The following is a 15,868-nucleotide window of genomic DNA, read 5'->3' as shown; positions in this document are numbered from 1 at the left end:
TGGTATTTTGGTTGGGTTGGTAGAATTCCCAACTGGCCCAAACTCTAGAATGGGAGTAATCTCGACCATTAAACAAATAACGAATGTCCAAGTTAGTCTAGTCAAAATAAAAAGGCCTATATTAAAAAAAAAAAAAGAAGAAACTTTGCCCTCCTCAAAATGACAAATGTGTTAAGGGAATACAAAAGGAAAATAATGTATCAAAAGAAATGTCAGAATGTCTTAAATAACAACTCCCTTCACCTCATTCAGCACCATGGGGTCTAGAGTTTCTTAAAAAGGATAGGTGGATGGCACAGTTCTCAGTCTTGCACAATTTGGCTTACTGGTACAATTCAGCAGTTCAGGCTTGGGCTTCAAGCTTCTGGTAGTTCAATCACTTCCTTAGGCTTCGTACGACTTGTCATAAATACACAGTTCTTGTTTTATCCTTTGATTTTTCCCACAATTCAACATAGGCTTCTCTCCACTGTGCTCGAGCCTGTCTTTTCTTTATGGTGGTTCCCTTCCCCATGTTTTATCTTGGGTGTCTTTTCACTGCTGAAGACTTTCAAACTGCAAGTATTTTATGTAGACCTCTGCATGACCACTTCAACCTCTCTTTAAACAATTCTACAATCTTGTTCATCTTGCAACACCAATGCCTCTTGGTACTTGTAGTTCTTTTTAGTTTGACCTCTTGGGCTTTTTCAAAGTTCACATGCAACACCAATACCTTTTTGTAGTTATTTCTCTTCACTTTGTCCTTGGCTTCTTGTGATGTCTATCTCTTTGCTTTGCCATCTTGGCCTCTTTCAAAGTTCATATAGTTTGGCCTCTTGGCATAATCAGAGTTAACATACATTGCTTTTCACTCGGTCAACTTTCTTTCAGGATTGCAGTTACTTTCTTGCTTTTTGTTACCGTTGTAATACGCTTCCGCTCAGAACATTTCACAGACTTTCGAATGTGTGATTTCATCGCGCTGGGCCTCTGTTACTTTGTATCCATTCCTTTTACAATTCAGCAATAGTCTTTTCCATTACGTGTTTTATTGGCACACGCGCAACCTTCAACTTTTGGGTTTCAGCTACTTTCGCGTTTAACACAAACCGGGCTTTTGTTGCCTTCGATAACTTACTGGTCGTGTTAATTGGTTCTCTTTCATCTACGCTCTTAATGCAGCAGCCAGGGCCGTAATTAACGCCTCTTGTGCTCCGTTCACCCAGGAGGTTTGTGGGCTGCTCTCAAACAACTTGAAGGTTTCTTTCTTCCGCTCACTCGGTTTCTTGGAATGCTTATGGCTTCTCGAGTGTGGAATTCTCGCCTGGCTCTCTCGATCTTTGTAACTGCCGATCAGCCCATTGGCCTTCCAAATTAAATAACCTGATTCGCATCAGCCCCAAAATAGCTTTTCCTTCTCGACCCCAGCCTCGCTCAGAGTGTGCCTGTGCATGCCACCTTTTATCCTGATGGGGAGTGTTAACAAGTGGCACGTGTGTATAGTTAGGATTACGTACCTGACTCTGCCTGGCCTCATTGCATGGGCAGAGTTATTGCAAATCAATAGTTAATCTGCCTGGCCTTATGCCTCCTTGTCCTCTGCTCAGTAGTGTTGTCAATGTAAAGTGGGGAGGAGTTATGGGAGCTGTAAGGAGGGATAGGGTTTAGACAGGTTATGGAAAAAGGGGTTACCATGTCTCACAATTGGGTGCTTCTCCCCGAGGACCACCTACCCAAGTGATACTGCCTCGCTTGTCCACCCCCAGGGTTGGGATCCAAAAGCAATGGCCTTTTCCTGGCCACTGTAGTACGGGATCCCCAGGTACTAGGTTGTGAACAACCCTCTGGTTTTTCACACATGCATGTTTTTTTCCTTCAATTAACTGGAATATTACATTTCTGTTCTTCAAACTTGGACATTGGTCTGGGTCCTCTGCTTTATTTATTTATTCTGCCAGCCCTAAAGTCATTTACATTCTTTTTCCCAGGGCTAATGCCCATTGGGTCCTTATCTTCCTTGAGCAGCGGGTATAACAACCCCCCCTTACTCATGTGGCTGTCTCTGTAACATGTCAGTTATCAGTCAGACCCTGGACTTCACTAGGAATTGAAATGTAATTCTCTGTATTAAGAGTTCACCCCTATTAGCTGGGTCTCATGTTTTCACAGGGGCCATCTGTACACCTCATAAAACTTAGTGTGGCACATACTTCAACCCTTACTTGGCTCTGTGAGCTTTAAAGAGATTCTTAGATCGAGAAGAGCAGAGCTTGACCCTAGCATCTGATAGGGGAAGGTGAGGAGTTTTTCGAATCTCATGAGAGAAATGTCTTTTGGGCTAAGCACAGCTTTTCTTCATGCACTGAAAACTGGTATTTTGAATGTTGCAATTACATTACTAATAATAATAGTTTAATAATGTGATACAGTTTAAGTATACACTTTACACATATTTCATATATATATATCTATAAATAAAAAAGAGAGAAGAAAAAGAAAGAAAGAAAAACAATAAAGTTAGAAAGAAACCAATTTAAAATGTACTGCGATTTATAAGATACAGTAAAATAAAATGTGATGAAGATGGGAGGGGTCGGAGAAAATAGGGAAGGCAATGACCTCATTTAAACTAATTGTTGTACAGTTTCCAAGAAAAATTCCATTACACATGAGGCCTGATACCTTACATCAGAGCATCAATGTCAATCATCTTCCCATTGTAAAATTCATTTGAATGGGCCAGGGAATTTCCTCTGTAAATAGTTCCTTTCAACCCAAACTGCCAAATGTGTTTATTTCTGTGCCAGCTTTCGCTATGGGAAAAATGCATTTCATTGTCTCAGTCTGTAATGGAAGGTAGGCTGTATTTCTTTTCAGCATTGTCATTCACGGACAAGGGCGCTCTTAACTGTATTCTTCCTTTTTCAGACAACACTGTTGGGGTATTTGCCAGTGTGTAAATTTCCATCCTGCTTTTCGGACTGCCAGTCAACCGTGCGCTTTCAAATTACAGGATACAAGAAAGTACTACTTTTTTTTTGTTTACGGTCCAAGTCAGCCAGAAATAGTTTCCTTTTGTCTTTGGGATGAAACTACCCCACCCCAACCCTCTCTCGCTCTTGGTCCATGAAACTGAGCAACCCTTTCCTAATGCCACAGAGCAGGCCTCATCACGGAGTTCGATCTGTAGTGATATGGAGGTGTCCCCTGTTGGGAGTAAAAACAGGGCAGAAAAGAGCACACCTGTTGAAAGAAATGCAATCTGATCCAATGTAGAGAAAAATTGAAACAAAGACCAAGCCAAAACCAACATCACTGCAACTGAAAGAACAGAAAGAGAGGTGATGGAGCGGCCTTCCTGCCGTTGGTGTCATTTCTACTTCTATGCAGTTTCCCGACAGGAGGGAATCATTCCAGCCATCAACAGTTAAAGCAATACCATGAAGAATAAATATGTTCAAGGTAAACACAATTACATTCAGTCAAGAATAGGTCTGAGTTACCTTGCAATACACCAGCCGTCACCTCAATGCGGCGACTCTCAATGCTGCCTCTTTGGGGACATGTTTCCCTCCCTGATCACCCGATCCTTCTAGTAAACTGCCCAGCACTCAGTTAGCATAATCATTTCTGAGCAGAGAATATCTGGTCCCTGTGGGGGGAGGAACTAACAAGTGTCTGTTCTACCTATGCTGTGCGTCACAATGAAGCCTTAGTCCATGTTGACAAGCCGGGTCAGAAGCAAGGATGGAGGCAACCTTTCCAAGATCATGCAGAGTGCAGTGTAAAAATCCGGCATAAGTGTTTTGGCCAGCTTTAACACAGATTTTAGTTCTCAGGTATTTTCCTGGTGTTTGCAGGCAGAGCTGGGGCACAGAATGGCTATACAGTTTTCAACTTGAATTCCAGATCAGCTTGCAAAAAAACGACACCCTCCGGCATGGCAATTTCATGCTTTAAAAAAACAATGGATTCCTATGGCTAGTTCATGTTTTGAGCACTTGCTGAAAGCAGTCAGAATCTATTGCAAATGCCCCCCACAAGTATATCGTGGGAGGCATTGACGCTTTTTGCACAAGAAGTAGAAAAATGTATTGAGGTAATTTTGACCTGTTTTATTTGCACTGTGTTTTGCAGATGACTCACATTGCTTGTAAACTGGCAAAATCTGCCCAGTAACAAGTAGCAGAATGGTGGTGTTGATCCCTCTGTTCAGAGTCTATAGGACTTCATGGGGATTTTTGAGAAATTGCTGTGGTAAGTACTTCCACTGCATTCATTTTATGGTGGTAATGTGGAGGAAATACTTCAAGTGCTGGAGCTGTTTCCTCCACATTCACCACACTGCTATACTACAAGTTTGGGAATACAGTGGCAGAAATTAAATTACCAGCACTTTTTACCATACCCCCATACTCTTAATGAGCCCCTGGTGTGGTCTACGACAGCCTGTTGCATTCAATGGTATTGTTAAAATACCAATTTTACTGATTTTGTATTTTATTTTTCCACCTATATTGCTTCTTCATCCTTAGAATGCTTGAAATCGCAGGTACACCTTTTGGAAGTGTCTGCAATCCGCTGAGGAAGTATGAACATGAACACTTCCATAGCCTTTTCAATGAACACAATGTGGCTAAACATACCAGCCCGCACCTTTGCCAGACTATGCGAAAGTGTCACTGGATCACGGTCCCCCCATGAAACAATCTGATTTCGAAATGGAGACTTCCATGCCTAAATATTAGCAAAAACCATTAGTGAAGACTTGCATTAATGTAGCGCTGCTTCAACGTACATTTTTTACAATTTAATATATTGCTTGGAAAGGTTTCCACTGCTAATGAGCAGTGCCGCTAAATTTAGAGCAAAAGTGTTCAATAACTGTCAATATTCCTTTTCAAGGGGACTAGTCTATTGACCTGGAACTTATGAGGTTCTCTTGAATTTGTATTACATACTGCAACACAAGAAATCCTTCATGGATTTTAGTAAACTTTGTTACCTTTCAGCACTCATTTAGCAGGGTTACCAGTTGCCACTGGAAAGGAGTAATGTGTGACTGAGCTTCTGGGCAAGTGCTAATTGCTGAAACCTTTACAGTGATCACCATGATCTTGTTAGGGTAAATTCTGGGGTCGGCAGAGCCGTACCTAGGGTCCGCGGACCTCCAGCACACATGGCCCTAACTCCTTCCAATGTCCCAAAGAAGTCGAGGTCCACACAAGGAGCAAAGAGTTACTGCCGTTTATTATATCAAACGAGCAGGGACAACATACTAGGCATCAAGTTCCATCTGAGTACATCTTCACAATTTCAGGCTCGCAGGCCCTTTTTGTACATTTGTAACATCACAATCACCGTCACTAATGCCACCCTGGGTTGGCTGCCAGAGTGGTAGGTCCAGTATGGAGACATATAGGGTGTTTTGTTATTGGTGGTCACGACGTCAGGCGGTGCACTAGGTTCATCCCTAAAAGTTGCTACCTAAGAAATGTTACATTAGAACCCATGGTGATTGTCTGGCGATTCCGGCCGCCAGCCCTTGCCCCCCGTGTCCTGATTAGTCAGGCTGCGGGCCCCCAAACCTGGGACCATCGCTGTTCCCAGCCCGCAGGACACCTACTCTTGTATACTGTGTATCAACAAGATGTGACTGTGACAGTGTGTAACAATGAGGTCTTTGCTAATGCCATGAGAGCAGTCCAGTCCCAGCGGTGTAGGTGTTTTGTTGCAATTATGTGGCAATGTTCAGTCTCGGAAGCGAGATGGCTGCATCTTCTCAGCTTCCAGGTCTTAGCATCGTGTCAGGTCGGCCGGATCATGTGAGAGGAGACGGCTAGAGAAGTCAAATTACTTTAATTTGAATTATAGCTTGAGGTATCCTGCCCTGTAGCTGGGCTCATTGTAGTACTGTGGGTGAGGAATGTCACTTGTAACATTGTGGCCTTGGCGTTGGCGGTCCCTGCCAGGGTGATTCTGCTCGCTCAGCAGCTTGCAGCTTCGAGATCTCTTTAAAAGGGGTTTAGTGTGCTTGATTGATCTGAGGCCTACCTAGGATCTGGTTATACGTCCAATATGAGAGTTCAGGGGTTAAAAGCATGCAATGAGAGGTCAGGTCCCTTGAGTGCTCCTTGTCCATCCATAGGGTAAATAGCAGTAGCATCTCCAAGCATATACACAAGCTCTTCTGTCATCTTGCGTTTCTGCAGTGCAATAGCGGCCTATATGAAAAATAACAAACGTGCAGACAGGATGTGTGTCACTATCCTCTATCTCATAGAACTGTACTCGTGTGTTCTTTGTGTGGATTGGTGTGTGTCCCGATTGTGCCTAATGCACGAGTGCTTCCTGTCTAACGCGGCTTTGTCGTCATGGAGTCTCTAACGACCTGCACCATGGCTTGCGGGAATGTCAATCGAGGTGATCCATGTAGTCGTCTCCAGCTCCATCTTGGTTGTGTTGGCTAAGGCTTTTGCCATCACCGGATTGAGTGAGCGAATGGCTGGATGTCTGTCGTGATGTAAGCTTACGTTGGGAACGGTCGGACCAGGAGCAAACTCAGATAGTTGATGGTGGTTCTGTCGGGAGTGCTTCTTCTGGTTAGGGGCCACATCAGCAGGGAAGGGACACTCAGATTTTCCCTCTTCAATCTCTACTGGTGATGGCCCAAAATCCACTTACTAATTTGTATACACTTCGGTGAGCTTTGATCTTTATTTTTGTAAAGCCCCCGAGGGGTGAGTACATGCATTGTTTGTCTATGAAACGAGCAGTACTAGACCATCAGGAATTGCAGCGTGATTAGGGAATTGGCGTTAGCCGCGACCATGTTGTATCATTCAGTTTATAATGTTATGTAATTAAGCCGTATATACCATATACCGTAGTGCCATTATCACGGTATAATACTCCTCTTCACCCAAGTTGTTGCCTGAGGTGAAGGCAAAGGCTGACATTTGGAGAAGGGTTATTATAAGTGATAATGACACCTGCAAAGGTCTATAAGGGTATTGGCGCACAAGCTGTGCAACTAGTGTTTTCATTGTTTGTGGGGTGGAAAACCAGCAAGCACAAGTTACTCGTAAAGTTAATTTGTAGAAAATGGAACTAATCACTTACATTTCTGCTTGTTTTGGGAATTGAACTGCAAAGGCCCCTGTTTGGCTTTATGCAGCTGAACACCTTTTTTCAGTTCTGCTCGTCAGGCTGCAGCTCTAGTCTGGTGCCATGTCCACGCGGCAAGGGTGTGGGACGTTATCGTGTGTACGCTGCTGATGATGGCACTCACAGAGCACTTGCCCTCTTTGTATCTCTTCTCTTGGTTTAGGTACGACTATGAGGAAGTGGATGCTGACGGAGCCAACCAAATGATGAAGGATCTTGAGACAGTGATGTTTGACCGCTCCTTCGTGGGCCAGAAGCTCTCTGTTGGTGATAAAGTTTACACTGTGGAAAAAGCAGACAATTTTGAGTACAGTGACCCTGTGGATGGGAGCATTTCAAGAAACCAGGTCAGGCTAAGATCCTGTGGACTGCAGAGCTTGTTTTCATTTTTAATAAAGTTGTGTGGGTGGTGTATTTAGTTTTCTTTTTAATATGATGACAAAAACACAATTTCTCTGACTTTTTCTGTTTGTGGGTAGTTGTATAGTTTGTTGAAATTATGAAAAGCATTAGCTTCATACATATGCTTTCAAGACCACAGAAGACTTCAAGTTTGTAGCGTTTGGATATGCTGAGTGGCCGAGAGAGCACACAATTGTTGACTCCAGGAGAAGCGTAAACATTTTTATTAAACAAAATGAAAACTTGACACTATTGCATGGAAATTATTTCAGGATGGGTGTAACGTAGATTCTTAGGAGATGTAGTCCTTGAATTTGCGATTTATAAGCTAAGGACGGTAATAAAAAAGGAAGATCGGAAGGCTTCCTGGTTTTAGGTTGCGTTAGCGTTCAGGTTTTCACTTATTTTGGGGCCAAAAGGCATCTCTCAGGATTTAGGGCTTCTTCCCTTTCAATGGGGCTCTCATTTTCTGTTACATATTTGCCTCTTCTGGGGGCCAATGGGCTCTCCCCCTCTGTCCTGTGTCGAGGATATGGTGCCTTGCTTACCCTGCCACATCATGGATATATTGCCCTGCTCACTCTACCTCGGATATAATGCCCTGCTCACCCCACGCTCCCTTCTCTGTAGCACTCTCCTCTTCTGTTGCACATCCCCACCTCCTAGGGTCAGTAACTCTTATTACTCTGCACCACTCCCTTCTCGTGGGTCAAGTCTTCTGTCTAGTCTCCAGGGGGCGCTCCTCTCTGTCGCTGGAGCTCACCCCTCTTCTGGGGTTCAAGGGCCTCACCTCTTCCTCACAGGAGCACACCTCTGGAGTTCAAGGGGCTTCTCTCCCTTAGTGTAGTTAACCCCTATTTTGGGGTTCAGGCAGACCCCTCCCCCTATTCCCCCTCACTGGAGCACACCCTTCTTCTGGGGTTCACGGGCTTTTCTCCTTCACAAGTGCTGCTGTCGAGTGGTAGGGGGGAAATTTAGCATAAGTTAGGTTTTTTTGCTTCGAGGACCCACACATGTTCACTAAGGCTTCTCTCTGGATATGCTAGTGTTCCCCCATAGCGTATCTTTCCCTGAATCACTGAAGGACACTCTGGAATCCGCTCCAGGTTTTGGATTTCTAAACCTGATGGATCTTGGTAGATGCAGTCCTGAGTTCCCGGTTTCCTTTGGATCTAATAGTTTATAACTAGGTGCTCTTGTGGGGCTTGGGAATCGTTCAGGGCTGGTACTGTGGTCCTACTCTCGGGCAGACCGGGGACTGAATGCACCACTGCGAATTTGTTACAAGCGACACAATAACCCTTTCACTGTAGGGACTGCATTGCTTTCCTATGTGTCTTAAGTGCAGTGAACGTGTTAAGGGTTACATTTCCCAACACTGCATCATAATTGTGCTTTCTGGGTTTCAATTGCAACCTAAAAACACTGCTAAAACACCACTGTAATACATTTTACCTTCTCGCTGTGTATGAACTTACCTTACTAGGTTGCAGAAAAGGTTTATCTGAGGCTCCGCTCAGTACATTAGATGCACTTGTGATAACGTCTGCCTTGGATCTTAGCTGACGGCTTGTTTGGCCCCAAGTTATTTGGTTTAACTTTGCCTGGTACTAGGTTTTCGCCCAACACTTTGCATGCCGGAACTTAAAACAGACTTGTAATGAAAATGTTGGGGGGAGTGGGATACCTGGCTTAATTGTTTGCCAGATAAGGGTGCTACTCATGATGTAAGGCCAGTTAGTAACCCAGAAACAACTTCAGACCATATGGTTTTGGGTGGGTTCAATATATTTGTTCATTATTGCTGAAATGGATAGAAAGCTGGGTGAGTTCTTTTCTTTTTTATAGAAAAATAACTTTCAACAGGTCTGTCCTGTGTTGCTTGTCAGGTGTTAGCTATTTTCTGTGTGAGAATAATCCGAGGGCTCTGGTAGTCCCATGCTTGGTGAGATGGTTGGTCTGGTCCGGTGTTTGCTAGCATTATGGTATTTGCTTTCCTTTTTCTAATAATGAACGCAAAGTCAAAGATCTAACACAAAACCACTAAAAAGGCGCAGAGCATGTTTGCAATGACAAGTTCTAACCCGCCCCGTGATGTCCGGTTGCTTATAGGGGCTTGCCAAATGGAACGGCAAATTAGGGAAATGTAGTGTAGAAGGCTTCCGAAAGGCCTAGGTTCCTCTATATCCGAAGATAAAGCGAGAAGCAAGCAGTATAATTGGAATCATATGCATATGCCTGCAATTACATTGAACAGCCCCCACCACCCCTCTACCAGGCAATGGGCAGGACTACCCTACAAAAGTGGGTGAGGTACGAATATGTAAACACCGCCTCCCCTTTCCAAGGGAATGAATAAAGCTTTCATAAATCTCCTGGTACGTCACACTAGCCAAATAAATCTATTTTCCAACTACCTACCTGCACTCGAGTATAGAGAAGTATTAAGGAACATTGCAGTGCACTTTTTAGTACCCTTAGAATGTTTGTTGTTAAGTAACTAGGTAGGGAACATGGGTTTTATTTGCCAGGGTCAGCCCACATCCACTGCGTCTGTTCCCTCACGCTCACACTATGGTTCTCTGTCAACTACCTCTGCTCCCCATTCCTGTCTCCTGGTCCCCTCCCAGGCCTTTACAACTTGCCTTGCTATCCTATGCCAGCTTGTCCGTCCTGGTCAACAAATGTGTGCATCTCCAGAAATCTACCTCTGTGGCTTCTCTTTGGCACTCATCCCAGCGTCCTTGCTCAAACGCCTCCTTGCTGCTCCCTCCCGGGGTCAGTCGTTGGACTGTTTTCTGCTTCACTGTCAGGTTTGCTCTCACCCTGCTTGCCTGCTTAGTGCACTGAGGTGATAATGTCCTGGGAGGCAGGGTGTTGAGGAGGAGGGTGGAAGGTTGGCAAAGTCTCTACTCTCTGATAATGTGCCGCTAACCTGATAGTGACCTGGCTATTCTCAGGCCACTACCTTGTGACAATAGGTTTTTCCAAAATGATGCAGGTCTGTCCCAATGACGTCATGTTGTCTGTTTTTTTTTTTTATTATAAAAAAAAAAATTCATTGTAGCTTTGAATCTTTGTTACTATTGAGGAATGCGTACACAAGTGGTCCCTTCCCAACAGTTGGTTGACTGCTCAATGAATTTTTCCTGTTTGTTCGAGGAAAGTACTGCCAGTAGTCCCTCCCGAGACTGCTAGCCATATCTACGCCCAACTGTACCATCGATGCGTGTCACGCCCTAGCCCCTCTCCCATGCCATCATTCTTTTACCCAAAGCCAGTCTCAACTGATTATATGCATTTTATTTTGTTTTATTTTATAAAATGAAATTTGTACTGGGAGTTTGACTGGGCTGTATAGTGCCTGGGTGGATTTTTAAATATTTAGCAAATTTGTTAATGAATATCCCTATAAAGCCACTAAGCAGAGCAGATCCCTACTTGCCTAAAAACTGAACTACTTTCCCCCAAATAAAAGCCCCCTGTGATTGCTAATTTCACATAAAAAAAAAACGAATTAACATTTAACCCATATGGAGTAGCAGTGTATAGTTGCTTAGATGCAACCTTTTATCTGTTCTATGGCTTTGCTTGGCCTCTCTTGAGTCGAGATTTGGAGCAGGCCATTGCGCTCCTTGCTGAATGGGAGGTCCTCTCTCCCCTGCGAGTAGTTGATGGATTTTCTGCCATCCTAACCCTTTTTGTCAACTAAATTAATTTGGACCTTCCAACCCTCCTGGAAGCATCAGGACTGCAGACCGTTTTGGTAGCCCCAGCATCTAGTGGCTTCAGAGTGGTCCGACTTACCATTCTCATACCTATGAAATACCTAGAATGCACCTCTGGGATGCCCACTTTTCTCCATCAGGTTCAACTCTGCAGAGCCACACTGTTCATGAAGTCAAAAACGCCAATATTTGTGTCCACTTAAATGCTAACATATCTAATTATTCAGATCCGTTTGGATAGCCTTTCTGGCTTGCTGTCCAAAGGTAATGGAATTCAGGAGTACGATGGTCGATGCGGCAGAACCAAAACAGTAGGGCATTTCAGGATTGTATTGTGCGGTCACATCTGAGAGGGAACTAGTGCTTTCTGTTGTCAAAGTAGAAAATCTGTCATGATGGATGGTAGCATGACGCTGGATTACCAAGTTGCAGCCGAGCTTGAGTGTTCTTTTCTGATGCCATCGGCTGAGACTGTCTACTATTGAACTGCCGAGACGGCTTACCTGGATTGGTGCAGGTGGGACTCTTGAATGTATGCCTTACACCCTCAATGTACCCAAGACTAACTAAGTAAAGACAATGGAACTGCCAAGGCACAGAGTGTTAAATGGCATCAAATTCATGGTGTCCCCTGAATCGTGTGCAGAATCTGTAGGATACTGCAGCGGTGCCGCTGCCAGAAGGAGTCTGGCGCGGTGCAATAGCATAGCGGGGCCATCCCCTATGTGCCCCCCCTTAACTCACAGGGTCCAAGACAGATGCAATGTTTACATTATTCATAATAATTTGAATAGAATTTGGAAGCGCAAGATCACATTTATTGGAGTCGTACATAATTTTGGGGGCCGTCCCAGCTCTAAGTGAAGCAATCCCCTAGACTTCTAAGGTGGCTTTTAAGGGTTTCTAACTAGGCTTGCAATAGTTCTTATTGTCCCGGGTGACACTTGCCACTTCTGCTTTTGCTGAGTAGCGGACGTCTGCCTCTAATTATCTACTGCCAAGCAGTAATTTCTCAGGACCACTGAATCTCGTTGACAAGGAGTCTCAACCGTCCATAGGGGACTCGGTGCCCGTCGTCCGAATTTGGCTTGAGTGCGGCCATTGGTCACCTCCCAGAGCCGAAACACCCTTTCGGGTGTCTGTTCCGCATGGTACTAAGCCTGAAAACAATTATTTGGTCATAATAAGTTATTGCTTTTGGTCTGTGTCCCTTCCAGGCTTGTGTTGTGTAATTTTTATATTCTTATGACTGTATGCAAAGCACTTCACCCAGGCTCTGCTTGACCTACTGTACGTAAGCTTGTCTCTGCCATATTTGGATTACTATCCAATCTTACCGCTGAGCCTGTAACCTGTGGGAGTATCCCACACCTTACCAAACTGCTGGGCCCTTCAGCAGTGCCCATGGCCATACTCTAGAGACAAATCTGAGGCGGTCCTCGTCCTCTGATATCTCCATTCCTATGACAGCACATAAACCATCAGTATGCACACCACAAGAATGCCAGGACAATAAACACCCTTAATTCGTAACTCACTCTTTGTCCTTTGTAGATATTTTTTAAGTCTTGCTGCACCATTTTCCCACTGGGCAGCGTCCAGTGCCCACATTGATCGATTGGCACCTTTGTGTTGCCCTCTGCTCCTGCCCTCCCCCTTAGAATTGAAGCATCCTGCAACTGGGTGACTCCCCCCACACAGCAATGGTGTGCAAATCGGCACCTTGTGCCTCAACTGCACAACCCCTTGTTAAATGATCTGCAGGCCTGTCCAGAACCAAAAACCCTGTGTGCGTTATCATTTCACCTTGCTGCTGAGGGGGCCTTGATGAAAGGGCCGCCAGTCAATTTTATGGTTGGGCTCATCCTTACCGTACCACGGCTTCTGCACTTCCTTTGACACCTCAACAGTTGCCTTACTGGCCCTGTCCTTACCACCCATAAATGAAACCCAGCCCTCCATGTCCTTCTGGTCCCTTGTCATATCTGGCACCATTGACATCTTGGATCTAAAATCCCTGTCGTAATCTATCCATCCCGTGGAGCCATACTTCCTTTGCTTATTCACAATAGTGTCCCTCTACTTCTATAAAGCCTGCCCCTGCTCTGGGTATTTCTCCATCAATACTGCTGCTAACAAAGAGAATGCCTTGTTCTAGTTTACTATGTTCTGCTTGGGCCTCTTTCTGTTTTGCGTCTTCTTGTCCTCCTCTTTGCTTACCGCAATATCCGGCCCTGCCGTCTCTACTGATAATAATGAGAATATGTTGAATTATTCCCTTTCCCAAATCCGCTCTTTCACTTGCATGGAATATGCCAAGCTAAGGTGGACCTGCCATACAGATAAGGTGCAATGCTCACTAAGGCGGGTCCCCCAACTCCTGTAATGCCAATGCTGGGTCTGCTACCCCTCTTTCACCGTGCCGTTGCGCAGTCCAGTCACCCGGACCTGTTGAACCCTGCTGGTGTACTGGTGCAGCAACCCCTGGTGTGACAGAGGCCCTCCCTCTGTCAAGAAAGGTCTAGTCCCCCATAACCCCACGATCGCGGCAGGCTCTGAGGGGCCCTCCAAAACTCTTCTTGGGATCTCACTGCTGGCCCCTCCCCCAGGTAGCTGCACCACTCCTCGCAATAATCTCAGCATTTCTTCTAAGGCCTCAATAATATTATCATTCTCAGAATCCTTGCCTGTGGTAGCTCACTTACTGCCCCACTGTCTTTTTCTGGAACAGGGCCCACAATACAGTTCTCGCCAACCTAAAATGACGGGAACAAAAATGTACTTGTTATGATGTGTATCCCCAGTATTAACCTGACGTCCCCTCAGTGTCCCTCAATGACAAGATATGATATGCCATTTATAAAGCGCTTGTAACCAGGTCTTTCTAGGCGTGACAATCCATAGAGGGCAGGGGTGGGGGGAGAGCGAAAGGGAGAACAAGACAAACCATCCCACTAGACCTTGACTAGGCCGCAGCTCACAAAATGCAGGGGTCAGGTAGGGAGGGAATTGTACTTTTATATATTACGTAATCAGCAGACACTTCCTACACCATGCGTGTCCAGCAAACCCTCTCTCAACCTGCTTTACACAAGGCCAACCTTGCCACTAATTTCCAGCTCGTCGCGTGTCAAATTATCCTTTCTCCTCTTTAGGTTATCCTTGAACCTGTGTTTAGCACATAAGACCATCCATTATCCGACAAAGTCACATAATCAAGCATTCCTATCATCACCCACTTACGGTTGTCCAGTGTCCCTTCTTGCCTGATGTACATCCTTTGAAAGATTATGGCAAATACATTTTCCAAAACGTGCCCCCCCCACCCCTTCCTGTTTGCACCCTCTGATGCATGGGAAGTTAGCTGATGGCAACCTGCGAGAATTTGGAGCACTTTAACCTAAGAGCAAAAGCACATGAAACAATCGTTCAAGAGATAAAGTATTCTGTCGTTGACTCCCTGGGACCCATAATCCTTGTCTCGCAACCTTCCGTATAGACGCATTATAAATACCCAATAAATTAAGTCATTACCCAAGTAATTAAGTGCCCGTCTGTGCCCCGTCCTTTGTCATTGATGCCGTTTACATCTGACACAAAAAACTCCCACTCCATAAACGGGTGACGGGGGTGTGCAGCCAAGGCGGCGCGGTAATGGCCAAATGGTTCTCCATACCAAACCTTGGTAATGTGGTTAGCTCTCAAATAGTTCTATGGTTTTACTCAACACGAAACCTTCCTTGAAGCGCAAAGGTAACAAGAATTGCACATCTTAGAATGGAACCATAACCTGGATCTGACTTTGCCCTAAACATTGTCTGACACGTGGAAAGTTGCACGCAGTTGCAACTGATCCTTCCTTCCCTTTATGATACTGGTTGATTAGCCCCCAATTTTTATGCCATGTGGAATATTTATTCAGTAACGCTGGTCAAATTTACAAGCCAGTGAGCTAATTCATCCTATTGGTAGGCACTGCTCTTAAGTATTCTTTGCAACAAAACCTAGCTCGGTGTCTGATTTACTGTATTACTCACCCAATATTGTGTACATGCCCCTTTGTCACACATAGTCCCTAAACATACACTGCAGGCACCCCGGGGGTTGGGGTGGCCATAGGGGTGGCACACTATGCAGGTTTTCTCTCTAGCACCCCTTCCGGGGGCTGGCCATCCCCTAAGCAACTCAAGTTGGAACCAAAATTCTGTGCAGCTTTAACAAAGGAGAACTGCAAGCATGGAAGGGTTACGCTTGAATCCCCCTAAGAGCAAGCAAAGGTTTCAAACCCCTTGCCCTCCGTGGAAGTGCTGTATACCCTAAGAAGAAGCCGACTTATGGATGACGCCTGAGAACCATGACTGCTGGCGCTCCATCTCTGTCTCTAGTGTTACACTGAAGAGGCTGTACTGGTTCCAGTATGCCTGTCTCTCTGAGGGCCACCACCTGTCCTAAGCAAAATCGCTAACTTCTTGTCCCATCCGCACAGTGCAGCTCTCCCATGGGCCGTAGATGTAAGCTTTTGAAGCCCTCCTCAATGACCCATCAGCCGCTATAAATATATATATATATATTTTTCTGACTGTTAGGTA

At 45.0% G+C, this 15,868-nt stretch overlaps 1 protein-coding gene across 2 annotated transcripts in view; it reads left to right on the top strand.

The window, feature by feature from the left end:
* Positions 1-15,868, top strand: part of PGM1 (phosphoglucomutase 1) — a 332,168-nt gene that overhangs the window by 308,676 nt on the left and 7,624 nt on the right. For both annotated transcript variants that reach the window (XM_069642004.1, XM_069642003.1), the window contains exon 9: positions 7,313-7,496. In XM_069642004.1, coding sequence (XP_069498105.1) covers positions 7,313-7,496 — 184 coding nt within the window. The remainder of the gene's footprint in view (positions 1-7,312; positions 7,497-15,868) is intronic.

This window comes from Ambystoma mexicanum, chromosome 1q, assembly GCF_040938575.1.
Source record: "Ambystoma mexicanum isolate Mex_15411 chromosome 1q, UKY_AmexF1_1, whole genome shotgun sequence".
In the NCBI taxonomy this organism is placed as follows: domain Eukaryota; kingdom Metazoa; phylum Chordata; class Amphibia; order Caudata; family Ambystomatidae; genus Ambystoma; species Ambystoma mexicanum.
The sequence above is the reverse complement of the archived record's forward strand: the minus strand, read 5'-3'. Positions and strand labels throughout refer to the sequence as shown.